This window comes from Scomber japonicus, chromosome 9 (genome assembly GCF_027409825.1).
Source record: "Scomber japonicus isolate fScoJap1 chromosome 9, fScoJap1.pri, whole genome shotgun sequence".
Classification (NCBI taxonomy): Eukaryota; Metazoa; Chordata; class Actinopteri; order Scombriformes; family Scombridae; genus Scomber; species Scomber japonicus.
The window spans coordinates 35,937,889-35,954,792 of record NC_070586.1 but is presented as its reverse complement, the minus strand read 5'-3'; the positions used below and the strand labels follow the sequence as shown (position 1 = coordinate 35,954,792).

Here is a 16,904-nt window from a genome sequence, read left to right as displayed (position 1 = left end):
CAGTCTGTGTTCTGCTGGCATGAGTGGAGAAGTTTCCAGAGTCTCGTGTTTAATATGAAAGATTGCTGAAACATTTCCTGCTGTCAAACTACAGTGTACAGTAGCTGCTGGAAACATCAAGGTGTGACATTACAACATCCATTTTTTGCCAGTTATCAATGAGTATGAAAAAAAAAACATCACCAAACTATAAACTGGACCCCAAAATATATCCACGACAACTAATGCTTACCAGTGTTAGTTTTACTCTACATACACATGCACACACGCCCCCCCCCGCATACACACCCATTAGACCCCAGACTCTGCAGTCCACAGTCCTAACAATGAAATTTGAAGGCAATACAGGAGCTCACCAGGCTCACACTGTGACATCCTTACCAAAGATACAAAAAAAAAAAAGGTAACTCAGCGAGGTCAGATCAGAGCAGGTAGCTGACCAGGTCTACCATCTTAACATGCAACATGTATTACTGGCATTAATGTACTGGATTGATATATTTATGCAGTTCTCATAGTTGTTAAATGCTCGCATAGCGTCTGCTCACCCATCCTTACATGATTTGATGGTTTATCAAAAAACAAAATGACTTTCATAAGGCCTTTTTTTTTCCATTCCTGTCTTCTAAGCGTACTGTAGGTATTGTTTTTTCTGCTTGCAGATAAGGCTTTCTGTACAACATATTTTCCTACAGAGCTACATTACAGAGTAAACCAAACTTCTACTCAAGTGTGGATGCATTAGAAAACAGGTGACATTGCATCTTTTTTTTTCTCTACAGTATATCTAAAAGGATAGGCACTTTGTCTTAAAACATCGCAAAGAAGTCTGTAAGAAACGTTAGACCTGAAACAATGGCAAACCGTAAGCAGTTCACGTAAAACACACCTTTTTTTCATATGTCATACAAAAAAATGCACACAATGAAAAGAGAAACATCTACAAGGATATCTTAAAAAATAAATAAAATAAATCAGTCTGTCCGGTATGTTTCACCACCATGAGCTGCTTCTCTCATGACTTTTGCAAGAAACAGTTAAACGGACGAAACCACTGAACCGCTTCATCTGATCGACCGACACAAAGGGAATGTCATAAAGGATTAGGCATCATTATGGAATGGTAGAGTCCTAAACTATAGAACAACACAGCTGTTTGTACAGTATCACAACGTCTTTGAGGTTTTTCAACATTTATGACGTCAACAAAACGAGCATTTCGCTGGACTACCGACCTGCTTTTTGTCCCATTTTCATGACTTGCAGTGCAGTCGCTTTTCGGTTGAAACAGCCATACTGACTCCCAAACTCTTCAAACCTTCAACTGCTTTCAAGTTCACTTCACTTACAGCTTGGAAATAAAATTGCCTGTCATGTTGTGACGTTAGTTGTAGTAAGTATGTAGAAGAAGGTGAGAAGCCTGATGAAGAATAAAGGACTTGTCTTGAGTTTGGTGCTGTCTAAAGTCATGAAGGCATGTTAACGAGTTTGTGGAGTGACAGCTTTTGCGTGCAATTCCACAATTAGTGTGAATGTAGTTTTGTTGGGCTAAATATCAGAGCAGATATATACATGATATATATTTATACAACTAGAAATATTTAGAGACTAACAGCAAAGCTAGTAAGCACTAGACCGCTTTAGCATCTTTCAGCTCGATTTAGTTTGATGGTCCACAACTTTGCTGTTTTGTTTCTGTCCCATAACTCTGGTTTCCAACAGGCAGAAATAGCTCGGATAAATCCACTCAGCTAAAGAGACAGATGTTTTCTCAAGAGTTGGTGGAGACCAAAACACAGCTAAAAGAAGAGTGAACATTGGATTCACTTTTGTTTGGTGGCTAGACACAAGACCCCAAAATGAATTCTAATCTTGCTCTGTGTCTGCTGGATGTGTAAATATGCATCTGTTTGATTACGTTTGTGATAACAACTTCAGCTTCAATGCAATATTATGTCAGTGTTGTGTTAACAGTTTGCTGCACTGCTCCCAAGTGGCCAAAATCAATGAATGCAGCTTTAAGTATGAGTTAAATGTTATAAGCCAAAAAGTTAGCTGCACACTCTCCTTCCCTTTTAAAAAAAAATCTCGCTATAATATGAATATGAATAAGTTTTACTGCCCAGGGTCAGAAAGGTCAGCCTGAAGTGACACAGCAAATACACCAGTTTGTGTTGAATGGTTTCATGGAATATGGACTGGAGGAATAAGACATTGCAGGTTTGGTAGATGCCATGAAATGATAATTTGGGGTCATATATCATCCAAACATTCCTTTGGATCTTTGTTTGTCTTCCATCGATAGGTGGTGGTTATCATCTTAATGTAATGTACTGGTGTTTGAGGGTCAATATGGTAGTATCAACAAAACACTGAAGTCAAAGCAAATAAAGGATGGCTACTGTAAGACATCTGATATTGGCAAAAAATTCTACTCTCCTGCTTCATAATGCCACGTGCCCTTTGATAAAGACGACACTTTTTTGTTCACGTTCAAATATTACCAACCTCAGGCTTTCCCCTTGTTTAGATATTCTTCCTAACCTTAGCTCTCCAAGTTAGGATTAAAATACAGCATTATACAGTACACACACAGTGACAATGTAAACTGAAGCCTTCAAAGAAGATGATAAAACTCATCACAATTCCTCAAAAATGCATTAAAAAGGTCGATTTAAAGCCATGCTAGCACCATTCATCCTCCTCTGCCTCCTGGTAATACCTGGGTGCCCTGACGCCAGAGCCTGGGCTGGTGCTGCCCCCGAAGCTGAAGTGGTACCCGTTCGGCACCCCAAGGTTCTGCTGTGGAGCGGGAAGCAGAGCTCCCATCATGCGAGGCAGTGCAGTCCGAGATGAGCGTCCGGTACAGGGGCTGGGCGACAGTGACGCAGCATCTTGGAAGACGTCCAGCTGGTCCCGGAGGCTGCCATAGGGGCTGCCCAGGGCCTCGCCGTGGCCCTGGCCAAGGAAGGGCTCCGAGCTGATACGAGTAACGGGGCAGGGGAAGTGGCGCGAGCCGCTGTGCCGGAGAGCATTGTGCTCTGACAAGCCGCGACTCAGCCGGCCAGGACTCAGAGAGGCCTGGCTGGACACAAAGTGCACGGGGGAGGAATTGGCAGTCTTGTAGGCTACCCCGGGCCGTGGAGTGAGGGGGGTCTGGGGGAGCTGCCGACGTCCGCGGCTTGGCGTGCTAGAACTGGAGCTCAGTGCCACTGGGCTGCCTTTAACCCAACCACTGCCCTAGATGAAAATTGGACAAGCAATTTGAAACGATAGAACGATGAGGAAAATGTGTAAGAGAGGAAAGGAAAAGGGAAGGATACAGGGACAGGGCCACCGGAAAAGCGTGAAAGGAAAAGACACCAAAATGTGATATGTGACGACAGAAAAGATGACAAAGTACACATGAGGGACAAAGACAGGAAAAGACAGGATGATAGAAGAAGCGCTAATGGAAAGGTATCGACAGACAGACAAAATGGATGGGAAACATTGAAGAGAGAAAGTGGGAAAAGAAGTGAAAGGCCATGAGTGGCTGCACTAAAGGCAGACAGAAGAGAAAGTAGCAGTAAGAGCATGCAAAGAGAGTCTGCATTCAATTTCTCTTTTTAAACTTCCTCTCCTACATTCAGCACATCTATCTATACTATGCCATACATTTAACATTAAGGAAACCTAAAGCATCTAGTTTCATGGTGGTCAAATGACAGAAAATTAGCTATGGAGATTAAACCCAATCTACATCACCTTCACCTGGTTTAAAGCCTTGTCTGGGCCCTATTCTACACGCCCGTGCCCTCCCACCTGCTTGTTGCTGGTTTCCTGCGCCTCGTTGGGGGAGGCGGCACAGCTGGCGGTGGCAGATTTGGTGTGGCAGTGTTCCCGGCTGCAGTAGCGATCGCAGGAGTAATAGCGTTGCTTGTCCGCTGACGAGTGGTGGTGTTTCCTCTCGTGGGATCGTCCACGGTCGTGGGCACGCTCTCTGGAGGTAACTGGTTCTGGCACTGCCTCTCCTGGTGCACCTGTAAGGGAAGAAGATATACCAGGGTGACAAGTGAGGTTTCCTGTGACACTGAGGACTGAGCAGAAGAACTGGGGGCTCTATGTCATTATGTGACAGTAAAAGCAGAATAAAGGTTTCTGCCACAACTTCACCTACTTCCAAGGTGTCAATGCTTCAGCAACACTTGTATACAGAAAAACTTTATTGTTAGATCAATGTGTTTCAGCAAGCCGTCTAACAAGTCCAAGTCTAACAATAAAGCACTGTTGGTAGGCAACTAATACTATTGTGCTTTTCTGGGACTGTATTGTTGTTACAGGAAAGTGTTTTTTTTTGTTGTTTTTTTTTAATCCCCAGGATAGACGGACAGTATCTCTAGATCATTTTAGTGCCTTGAGTTGTATCTTTCAGTATCTTGAGTTGACAAGTTTGACTGCCAGTCCTCATGACAAGGGATTTCTTCCTGTTTGCTGACAAATGAGAAACTTTTGGTGAGATATTATCTATAGTATCACACTAGAAACATCTACCAAATTCTTATAGGTCTTGGAAAGGTATCCTTAAAGTCTTTCAGAGTGAGATGATTTGATAACAGATGTTCCAACTGATTCTTGGTCGGGATCATAAACATATGATATGATCTAATTGTGGAACAGTTGACCATGAGTATAGAAAGCACTGGGGGAGACAACAGTAAGTGTGAGGGAGTCCAGGGTGAAGCTAATCCTGTCACTGCTAAACGTGTCCAGCTCATTTTAAGACCTCCACAAACACTCCTGGTTATTGATGGAAAGATTCTTACATCTGGCCTGCAGGCTGTCTACTGAGTACAACACTGTCTCCTTCTTACATATGCTGTTGGAAACTTCCAGGCCTCTGATCTGATCATGTATTTTCTAATATGTATTGTATATTTTTATTGTGTAATATTGCCAGGTGGACTTATATTTGACTCAGATTGGAGGTTGGTATGCCTTTGCAGAACTGTAATAACATTCTAACACCAAGACAAGACACCTTTTATAAAGAGTCTATAAGTCTCAATTAATGGCTTTATTACTGGTAACTAAGTTACTAAGAGATTAAAATTCGTAACATATAACATATTTTATTTTGATTTTATTTTTTATCACTTCACCATCACAAGGCTACTGTTTTTTGAATTTACCCCTAGAGGCATCAATATAGTTTACCTTACCTTAACCTGGCAACACAAACGTTCTTCTTCTTATTAATGACTTATCACTGATCTATAAAGCATTAGTAAAGAATTAACCATCAAAAAGCCTTTAGTTGCACCTTAAAAATCCCTTATAAAGGATGACACTCTAGAAATAACTCCAGTCATGTTTGAATGCAACTGTGTGCTCAATGTTTAAAAGTGAACCTCTGACTGCATGTATAGTTTTATTCAACTGTTTCATACTCTGAAACAAATACAATCACTCATGTTGTTTTAAACATGAGGCACCATCTGTCAGGAGATTCAGCCCAAGAATAATGCTCATATTATTTCATATAAAAAGTCATACTGACAGACTTTTCTTTCTTCATGGTGTCAGCTCCACGAGCAGCTGAAATACAGACCTGTGCCGCAGAATTATTCGGACACTAACACCAAAGCGGATTTTTATCATATCTGCTGACATTTTTCTCTCTGCGCCGTCTCAGCGGCAGAGAGGCTGATGATGAATGAGCGGGTCGTTGGCTGTTCATGTCTGTCAGTCTCTTTTATCTGAGTAATAAAGAGCATGTGTGTGAGCTGTGTGAAGCTGATCTCTATCACAGCTGAGAGCCTGCAGGGTGGCCAAGCTTTCACTCTCTTACATGAAGTGCTCTCCAGCTCTCACATATAAGGAGGTGAGGATGAAGGAGAGGATGTATTGTTCTATGGTGCAGATAAAGGTACAGCTCTCAAGTGTTTATACTTGTTGGACACTTGACATTAAAATCAAGACACCTTGATGCAAATATCAGACTGGATAAATCATCGTAATTGCTTCTCATCTTCAGCCTTGATACATTGTACCTATACCTATCTTTCATAATTTATGCTGTCATTTAGTAACAATAATTATAATTGTAATTATGTTATTTCCAAAGTGCATCATAAATTCATTTCAGATGGGGAAAAAACATGAGTCTGTCATCAAACCATCAAAAATCAAAAATGTACATTTCAGGAGTGAGGAGCTCATGCAAAAAGGTGATTTTTAATTATTTATTATTTTAATTAATCTTTTTTTTTAATATGATTATTTTTTAGGATTTGTTTTACAGATATTAAATAGGTTAGAAAAAGATGATCTGTGTTTTTGTGTGTGTGTGTGTGTGTGTCTTTGTGTGTGTACGCGCTGACTAACCCGCAGAGCCGGGAGCTTGTCCAGCCAGAGGTGTATCTAAAGACCTCTGCCTCTTCTCTCTGTCTCTGTCTTTATCTCTGTCTCTGCGGTGGTGGCAGCGGTGGTGGTGGTGATGGTGGTGTGGTCTGTCCTGGTTGGGTTTCTCCAGGGTGTAGTCCTTCAGGTTGACCTCCTGGGGGTGCTGTGGGGCCACAGTGGAGGCTGAGCGTTTCATCGGGCTGGCATCAGGGACAGACTGAGAGAGGAGGGACAGTGAGGGACAGAATGTCTGACTTTCATCCAGCAGAGAGGTGCCTTTCCATATGACTCCTACAGCTGACTCTTACAATAAGCACATACAGTTTCCTCCTTGTTGCACTGAGGCTCTGAGATGAGCACAACTAGAATGCTAGATGTCATGTCATGTAGATGGTATGTTTACACATTGAAATTAGAGTTTCATTTACCCTACTTATGATTAAAGTCATTGCCAATAGAACAGACATTAGAGCAGTAATTCATTTTTGGATATCATTCCACATGAAACACAGGGAATGATAAAGCTTTACATTAGAGCAGCAGTGAGAACACCTGGCCGGCCTGCACTCACAGTCTAGCTCTAACTTCATAACAATAGTATCATTGTGTGTTGAAAGATAAAGGAGCAGATGTCCCATCCAGGATAAATGGGAGTTCATTCATTTAAAATGAGCTGTATCTCAGACTCCCTGCATTTACACGCATTTGTTAGAAAAACATCTGAACTCAGTGATGTCTGTTCTACTTCTGGAGATAAAGTGGAGAATGAACTGATACCTGATAAGATACAGATTTTGGTGAATATAATTCATCATTTAAGAGCATTGTTTTTAGAGTAATTAAACAGAAGTAGACCATGAGATCCATCCATCCACCTGTTTGGTCCAGACTGAAATATCTCAACAGCTATTGGATGATTGCCATGACATTGTGAACAGATATTCATGGTCCCCAGAAGATGAATCCTACTGACTTTTTTCTGGGTAACATTGAAATACTGTATCTTCAATACTATTGGATGGATTGCCATAATGTTTGATACAGAATAACACTTGTTGTTTCATTGAAATATGATGACAGACAGTTTTCCATTACATTTCTAGGACAATTGAACATATATTGCATCTTGCAGCCTTTTCTTTAATTGGATGGATAAAACAGCCTTTCTTTCATTTCAAACTGAGATTTCATTACAATGTCTTCTACATGTTACACCACTGCCCTCTAGTGACCATTTAATTTCCTTATGTTAAGAGTGTTTAACTGTTGCTCCATTAACCACATGTAACAATCATATTTTAGTAGTTCAATTAGTAAAGTAGTTATTTGTTATTTCTTCAATCAAGTATATTCATATCTTAATATTTTATTAACTTCAGTTAGTTTTTGTTTTATTTGTAATATTAAGTCATGTACAGTATTTTATTTTTAGGTTTACAACTGCTGAAGGGAGAGAGAGAGAGAGAGAGTTTACGACATCTGAAGAAGAAACTAACACTTTAACAGGATCTCTGTCTGCTTGCTGAGAGCAGAACACAAACTGACAGTTAAGCCGACTTAAAGACTCTCTGAGCAGCTTCAGACAGCTTGACTCTTCTCTGCTGTTCAACACTGTAGTATCACAAAGACTGAACTGTAACACAGACCACACTGTTCTGCCTAGGTCCTGCCAAGACCTGCAGCAACACGACTTATCCACAGCAAGGCATAACATAGCTTCGTGATCTACGGTTGATGTCGAATAACCTTAACATGAAAACACATTCCTTTAGAGAAGTTAAACTAGTTTTCCCTGTTGCAACACGTTAGCTTTGAGTCACTATTTCGGAATAATTTCCTTTATTATTTAATTTTACTCTTATTATTTTATTTACTATGTAAAGCTTTATCATGTATCCTCAAGACGTTTAGCTATTAATAAATGTCTTCATTTGTCTTAAGAAGCTGTTGATTGTTTTTCTTGGAGCAGTGAACAAAGGTCTCTGTCAGGACAAGAGTTATGAGATTGATTCATTGATTAAATGGAACAAGAGTTCATGCTTCCTGCTGACACTGACACATTCTAACTAAAAACAGAGCTGCTGCCCACAATAGGTCAGCTTTTATATTAATAACAGTATGACGTTACAAAATATCATTACATATATTGATAGTCATATTTTTTGGACAATTTTGACTTATTAGGCATACACCTTAATGATTAGTAGTTATTCTCTAGCAGTTACACAAATGGCAGTGTAATGTAATGTAATACTCATATTCATCAGTCATCATACATACAGAATCTACAGTATGTGTATAATGACAAAAGATGAATATTCACTGTCATCAAATATACAGCACCAACTGCAGGAACCAGACATACCTAACTGTATAGTATGAGACCTCCCATCACACTGACTGTGTATTTAGGATTTGATTCTAGAGTACTGGCACACTGAGGGTTGAACCCAGCTGGACTAGATAGATCAGCACAATGTGAAACACAGATGAGTATAGGTGTTGTGTGACAGTGTGTACATACAGCTAGATGAATCCCTGGAGAGTGCCGCGAGTGGCTTCGCTGTCATGCAGAAGGAGAAGATAAAACAGAAAGAAACAACAGCAGAGGAAAAAGTTAAATGAAATCAAGAAAGATTTTGGTCATAGTCAGGTTCAAATCTTTTACTTAAAGCCACTTTGTGTAGAACTTTTAAGTGATTAGGGTTGCAAAATTCCGGGAATTTTCAAACTTGGAAACTTTCCATGGGAATTAACGGGAATTAACGGGAATTAATGGGAATTAACGGGAATTAACTGGGAATTTACTAAACTGAAGGTATGTTCTTATTAGGGAACTTAAATATAGTTGTGTAAAATAATATTTTAGCATAATCCTGACTAAAACAACCAGATATCATGCAGTACAGTTGAATATCTATGCTATCATATGCTCACATAGCATACTGTTTACTGCAGGGCTACTGAGGCCACGCCCCCTACATGCACTGTGCATTCCTCCATCACATGCACAGATGATTTCTACAATCCTAGACCACATTTTTGAGCCCAGAGCACACAACTTGAAGCCAGACTTTTGAGCCTGTGGTTTTGATGACATTATATGGGAATATATTTAGGGATATTTTTATGTGTAAGTGCTATATTTAGCCTTATGGTGGAAAAAATAAAACTGGTCAAAACCAAATAAACCACAATTTATACAGTAAATATCACTTTAACAGACAGGAGTGGAACTTTGATGTAACTAGTTATATCATTTGCACCTAAGTAAATAACAATAACTAATAGTTTTAAAAACATCTTGTATATTTGGATTTTATGAGTTGTATCTCCACCAGGATACATTAGACACATCCCCCTCAGGGATGTGCAGCTTCACAGACACATTGTTGTATTTTTTCAGAGTTGTGTGTGAAACCATTAAGAATAATAACATTTAGTTGTTTTTTTTATATTAAATTATAAATAATTGTATAATTTAATATAACTTCAACAGCTCAGGGACATCAAGCGACATTGTGCACCTTTTTTTATCATCAATTTAAAATAATGTTTTTTAATGAAGGGGTGGACTTTTTTTATCCAATTAATCAATCAAATGATGATACCTTTCCACTAAATTACCCTCAGTTGCCATAAATTCCCATAAATTCCCATTTAATCCCCATAAATTCCCATAAATTCCCATTTAATCCCCATAAATTCCCATAATTCCCATGGAAAGTTTCCAATTTGGAATATTTCCAAAATTCCCCAGCTTAACTTCCCATGGAAATTTACCGGAAACTTTCCGGAAATTTACCGGACACTTTCCACCCCTTTGCAACCCTATAAGTGATCATAGAATTGTTCTGATTATTCTGATGCTGTTTTGCCAATGAAAGCTAGTGTAGTGTGTGTTGCTTTCAGTACAGTGTGTGTAGTGGTCAGTATTGTTCAAACTCTACACATAGTGGCTTTAAATAGAACTGATGCCTTCATTATTTAAAAACACTCTTTCTAGTTCATGTCTCGCAAGTAAACAAGAAAGTAAAAACTTATAAATAAAAATAAAAATTATACAAGTATTAGCAGCAAAATATTCAGAAGCATCAAAAGTAAATCATTGTAAATAATGGCACAATTCAGAATATTACATTATTGATAAGTAGACATAAACGTCTTCATTTTCATTCAATTCCAGGAATGCATCATATTTTCCAGTCGGGGTCACAGAGCAGAGGAACAGGGTGATTAAGATGCTGTAATTAAAATGTGGGTGCCAGTTAAACATCAAATGTGAACTATGTAAAAAGATGATGGAAATATGAGATTTAGTCACATGATGTATATCAGGATGTGTGTGTGTTTCCATTGCAAACCTTTACTCTTCTGTATGTGAAAGCAGTAACCACATTTTAGCGTACAGTACAAGTAAAGATGTAGACCTTGAACTCACCACACAGGTATGCTAAAATCCAGAAGAGAAAGGAAATGTCTTCTACATATCATATTACCATTAATCTCACTTCAGTCCTGTGCTGTGATCTTTCTTACACATTTCATCAGCTGTCAATAAGACAGAATGATGCTCTGCAGGATGCTGTTCCTCTGTGTGACTCCCTCTGCTTCTTTCAGCACATCCTCTTAGGAGCATCTCTGAGAACACATCAGCTTTGATTCCTTCTGTTCTCTCCTGCCAGCCTTGTTATCAGGAGAAGGGCTGACAGGGGGTCGAGCCCAGCAAATTAAAACGAGGGGGGTCTGCAAGTATTGTATTAAAAGGTGATGAAACTGCAACCGTTAGTATTGAATGTCCCTGTAATCAGCTGAGTTAAAGAAACTGAGTGTGGGATGTGCTTTCATTGTGAGTAGAGCAGCAGGTCAGGAGATGCTTTTAGTGTCCTGACTGACTGACTGAGTGACTGACTTAGGTTTCCTATGTCACTACAACACAGGACGGACAAGAAGGACCTTGAGGAGAGCCGGTATTAACAGATGTCAGCTCTTGATCCTGGCAAAGCCGAGCTCAAAATTGAGCAAAAGAAAAGCAATCTACTGTGAGTGAAAGCTGAACTGGCCGGGACTGAAGCCGGAGCCCCCGACTTCCCATCATACTCCAAAAGCAAGAGCAGGCAATTTCCAAAAGGCCAGCAGTAATTGAATTGGCTACAGGATTTCCTGTCCTCTGTTTCAAAAGGTGAGAAAAATAAGACAAGCAAGTCAACAAGGCAACCCTCCCGCCCCCACGTTCCTTACATCCTCTCATTAATCCCCCACTCCAAATTCTCTCTCTTCTACTGTAACCTAATTACCATCTTCCTCTCCCAGTGAATCTTGGGCCCCAAGCCATTTGGAGCCACTATCATCTTTTCGGTTGGCATAGGGAGAAAAATGATACCGGACAAATAGCTGGCGGACGGCCAGGATCTAATCAGATTACTGTAGTCTTCTCCTCTGCAGAGAGAGTAGGATCAACAACGGCTCTTCCAATTGGGCTGTGAAAGGAATGCACTTTAAAAACGCACCGATCGATCAACATCAACATCACTCGGGGAAATGAGCGGCTTATTATATTTCTTGGGATCTAGTGAAGGATTCATTGGAGTTTTTCAGCTTTAACTGGATGAATAGTGAGTCGCAGCTCCTCCCTGCTTTCTCAATACTAATGTTTTACGTGACAGTTCACTGTGCTGTGATGAAGAGACTCTGACTCTCTGTAATGTAGGTGCAGCAAACTCAAGCTTTTTCCCTTAGTCAGCAATGTTAAGCTACAGCTACAGCCCAAAACTATGGCAAAACATTGTAATTGATGAGCAATGAAAACCAGACACTAAACTGGAAAAGTAACATTTGAAAACAATATTGACAAAGTTTATTACAACTAAACAAGAATGCACCTACTAGCAGAAGTACAATAAACAAAGTCTTATTTAGTGAGCTGCATACATGTTTGCCCCCAATTAGTAAAAAGAGAGTTTTAAATTGTGCTGCTGGAACATTGGAACTATTAAAAGACCATGTGGAGTTTTAGAGCTCTAGTAGCTTTATGGAGGAGGTTTTTAATGAATGTGTCCAGGTGACCCATACGCAGTTCTGCCAATAGTTTCACACTATGCCACACATCAATGAGCTTAGGATGTGCAGAGAGACAGTAGAAGCATTAAAATGATTTGTATTTGAATAAAAGAAAACAAAAAACAACCCAGTTTTTGTTTGTACCACACTAACATGTTTAAGGTCAGCTCCAGTATAATGTCCCAAGAGACTACCATATGTGCCTGCCCTGAACTAATGGGGGGACGACATTCTTTTTACTTTACTGTTACAATCTTGTCTAAATGTGTGTGGCTTTATATTTCTCTTTCCTCTTTCTAGTGTTTTTTTCTATATGCTTTGAACATATATTGCTACTCTCTTGCATGCTCTCTTTTGTTCTTTCATCTTTTTGTATGTATGTATTGCATTTCTGTATAATATTGTGTATTTATATAACTGTATTGGGATCTATGTTAATTGTGGACCCCAGAAAGAGTAGCTGTTACCAAAATCTCAACCTGCATGCTGTTATCTGACATGTTGTCATTTATAAAATGTTAGTATGAAATAAATATTTGTAAAAACCTACTAATGTGCTTTTCTGAATATCATTTTCAGATTTGGCTCTACCTCTACGATAAACCAACAAAGGCAGTGAAGAAGAAGACTGCAGATGAGTTTTGATGATATTCACTGAAATGTATAGTGTGTAACAGTCACATGTCAGTAATGTGACATCTACTGGTGATGTTAGGTAAGATCACAGATGGATAGACTAAATGTATCTACAGTCGGACTGGAAATGATACAAAATAGCTGTTCAAATGTAGAAAGGCATGTGATTTCTGAAAAGGTTAATAAATGTAATATTATTACATCTACACTCACAGGCCACTTTATTAGGTACACCTGTCCAACTGCTCGTTAATGCAAATTTCTAATCAGCCAATCACATGGCAGCAACTCAATGCATTTAGGCATATAGACTTGGTCAAGACGATCTGCTGCAGTTCAAACCGAGCATCAGAATGGGGAAGAAAGGTGATTTAAGTGACTTTGAACGTGGCATGGTTGTTGGTGCCAGACGGGCTGGTCTGAGTATTTCAGAAACTGCTGATCTACTGGGATTTTCACGCACAACCATCTCTAGGGTTTACAGAGAATGGTCCGAAAACAAGAAAATATCCAGTGAGCGGCAGTTCTGTGGGCGCAAATGCCTTGTTGATGCCAGAGGTCAGAGGAGAATGGCCAGACTGGTTCGAGCTGATAGAAAGGCAACAGTAACTCAAATAACCACTCGTTACAACCAAAGTATGCAGAAGAGCATCTCTGAATGCGCAACACGTCGAACTTTGAGGCGGATGGGCTACAGCAGCAGAAGACCACACCGGGTGCCACTCCTGTCAGCTAAGAACAGGAAACTGAGGCTACAATTCGCACAGGCTCACCAAAATTGGACAATAGAAGATTGGAAAAGGTTGCCTGGTCTGATGAGTCTCGATTTCTGCTGCGACATTCGGATGGTAGGGTCAGAATTTGGCGTAAACAACATGAAAGCATGGATCCATCCTGCCTTGTATCAACGGTTCAGGCTGGTGTGGGGGATATTTTCTTGGCACACTTTGGGCCCCTTAGTACTAATTGAGCATCGTGTCAACGCCACAGCCTACCTGAGTATTGTTCCTGACCATGTCCATCCCTTTATGACCACAGTGTACCCATCTTCTGATGGCTACTTCAAGCAGGATAACGCGCCATGTCATAAAGTGCGAATCATCTCAGACTGGTTTCTAGAAAATGACAATGAGTTCACTGTACTCAAATGGCCTCCACAGTCACCAGATCTCAATCCAATAGAGCACCTTTGGGATGTGGTGGAACGGGAGATTCGCATCATGGATGTGCAGCCTACAAATCTGCAGCAACTGCGTGATGCTATCATGTCAATATGGACCAAACTCTCTGAGGAATGTTTCCAGTACCTTTGAATCTATGCCACGAAGGATTAAGGCAGTTCTGAAGGCAAAAGGGGGTCCAACCCGGTACTAGCAAGGTGTACCTAATAAAGTGGCCGGTGAGTGTATATCTGGTGTTTATTGATCATCAGAAGGACTGAGTGCAGGATTTATATAGCTGGTTAATTCTTACTGTAGCTATTTGCTAAATGAATATTACTGTGTTCATGTTATCTGATGTTTTAGCTGCTTATCTCAAGCTAACCTCAGACAGCTGTAATAAAGCCAAACTGTCACAGTTCATTTATATATCAAAGAAGGTGACAGCTGTTTGCCTTTGAACACTATTAATGACAACAATTAGACTAAAATGTAGTTTATACTGATAATAACTAATAAGAATCAAATGAGTGACTACAAATCAGACTAGATGAGTATGAGATGAGGAACAGATGAGTGTTACCTGCAGCTCAGCGTTGAGGCGAGGCATAGAAGCAGCCCTGCCTTGGTTCTCCAGACCTGAACCAGGAACTGGAATTGTACTGCTGGCACTGGTCTCCATCTTCTTCATTTCCACTGACTCCTGAACACACACACACACACACACACACACACACACACACACACACACACACACACACACACACACACACACGTCTGTGTTAGCATCATTGTAGGAATAAACTTTGGCACGTGTGGTAGTATTTGTGTGAAGAAGGGAAAAGGAAGTAATGACTACATGTTACTTTTATTTTGTAGTAAAAGTTGCATTAGCAAGTAGGTTCTGACATGAAACTCTGTCCAATGATAATGTAGAGTTCACACAGATTTAGCCTTTATTTTAGACTTTATTTATGATTTGCCATCAGTCCTTTACAGTCCTTAACTATTGAGCTGACTGACACCACCAAAGTTTACTTTTTATTCTTGTTTTATTCAAGCTTTATTTATACAGCAGCTTTCATACAGGTTAATATAAAGTGATTCATAGTTGATTCACAAGCTGGTAATAAGACAGAACAAGTGTCGATAAACGACAACATAAAGAAAAGGAGCAAACATGATGAAGGAACAAAAATAAAAAACTAATTACAAGAAAAAAGAAAGCAAATTGAGACCAATGCACTCAAACCAAAGAAGACTGATACAAATGTCAAAAGATTGGATTAAATTCAATTAAAGATTAGATACAATAAAGTAAAATAAACAAGATTTTATTACCAGTTAGAGTATAAATTAGATTAAAAAGACAAAACAAAAGTAAAATGAAAAGTAAAAAAGAGATAGCTTTTTTTAAAAGCTGGACTAAAAACTAGGTTGAGAAATAAATTAAAAAGACAAAAGAAACACAGATAAAAATCATATAATAATAATGATAATGATATAACATAAAATAAAGTAGAACATAATAAAAAACATAGCCTATAAACTATTTTTAATCACAATAACATGTTGTATTTAATGAGCTTATATTCATATACAGATGTTGAGCAGGTGTTTATCTTTAGTACCTGAATGACAGCGGTGTCTGGTGTGTCCTCTGACGGGCCCCTGGACAGGTTTCTCTTCTGCTTGGCTCGGGGCCCTTCCTTGGGTTTCTCTATCACCCAGGAAGCTGAAGACCTAATGTTGTGCTCATGACCTGGCCTGTGTGTTACAGCAGCCACCACACAGCACATAGCACAACAATGCAATGTCAATGTCTCATAGTGAAACCATGATTTACTGACACATACACATTTATTACTAGTACATTAACAGTGAAAAAACATTTTTTAACTTTACATACTGTTCAGAGTCAAATTTGAGCCATTTTTAACACCCTAAACCCTGATACACATTTTTATATTATGCAAATGTACAAATCCAACCTGTGTATATTTCACAATTGAGTGAGAATATGAACAGTATGTAAGGGTTCATTGGTCTTTTGGCTGTGAAGGCAATGCAGAAAAAAACTAAACAACAAAAAAAAACCATCTGAATAATTTATGACAAGATTTTTTTCATCCAGGTCACACATCTAGAATTGAAATGCAGCTGGACTTGTGTGAAATTGTGTAATGTGTATGTCTGCCATCTGAAAAGCTTCTTCAGTTCTGAGTGAGTGAAGATGAGTCGCTCAGATTAGAGTACAATAAGAATAAAAGTTGGCTAAAAGTACACATCCAACGTGGTAGTCAAGATGTGTTATTCACTGTTCCCTATATAACAACCACAAAGACACACACGCACACGCACACACACACACACACACACACACACACACACAGGGGTGTTGCGTTGGTGGATTCATTGGCTTGGAATTCAGACAATCAAATGAAATGAAGGGTTGTAAATTTAGGGCTCTATCTAATGAATTCACTCTCTCCATACTATATATACTACTGAAGAGGCTCTGTGGATGAGAGGTGACATCCAGTTGCTTCTGACTTTCCCTTTCAATCTGATCAACATGCTGTTTTCATCTGAATAATTCAAACTAACTGTAACACTAGTGATTGACTAAGTGTTCTGGTGATCCTGCTGTAGAAGACTCTCTGG

General features: G+C 39.4%; 1 protein-coding gene across 1 annotated transcript in view; it reads right to left on the bottom strand.

Annotated features, from left to right (window-relative positions):
* Nucleotides 1-2,685: 2,685 nt before the first annotated feature.
* The window catches only part of cacna1ba (calcium channel, voltage-dependent, N type, alpha 1B subunit, a), a 172,499-nt gene continuing 158,280 nt past the window's right edge, over nucleotides 2,686-16,904 (bottom strand). Inside the window, exons 47-52 of the mRNA XM_053325836.1 lie at nucleotides 15,872-16,007; nucleotides 14,824-14,943; nucleotides 8,909-8,947; nucleotides 6,367-6,601; nucleotides 3,805-4,022; nucleotides 2,686-3,240 (exon numbers count right to left, since the gene is read on the bottom strand). Coding sequence (XP_053181811.1) covers nucleotides 2,686-3,240; nucleotides 3,805-4,022; nucleotides 6,367-6,601; nucleotides 8,909-8,947; nucleotides 14,824-14,943; nucleotides 15,872-16,007 — 1,303 coding nt within the window. The remainder of the gene's footprint in view (nucleotides 3,241-3,804; nucleotides 4,023-6,366; nucleotides 6,602-8,908; nucleotides 8,948-14,823; nucleotides 14,944-15,871; nucleotides 16,008-16,904) is intronic.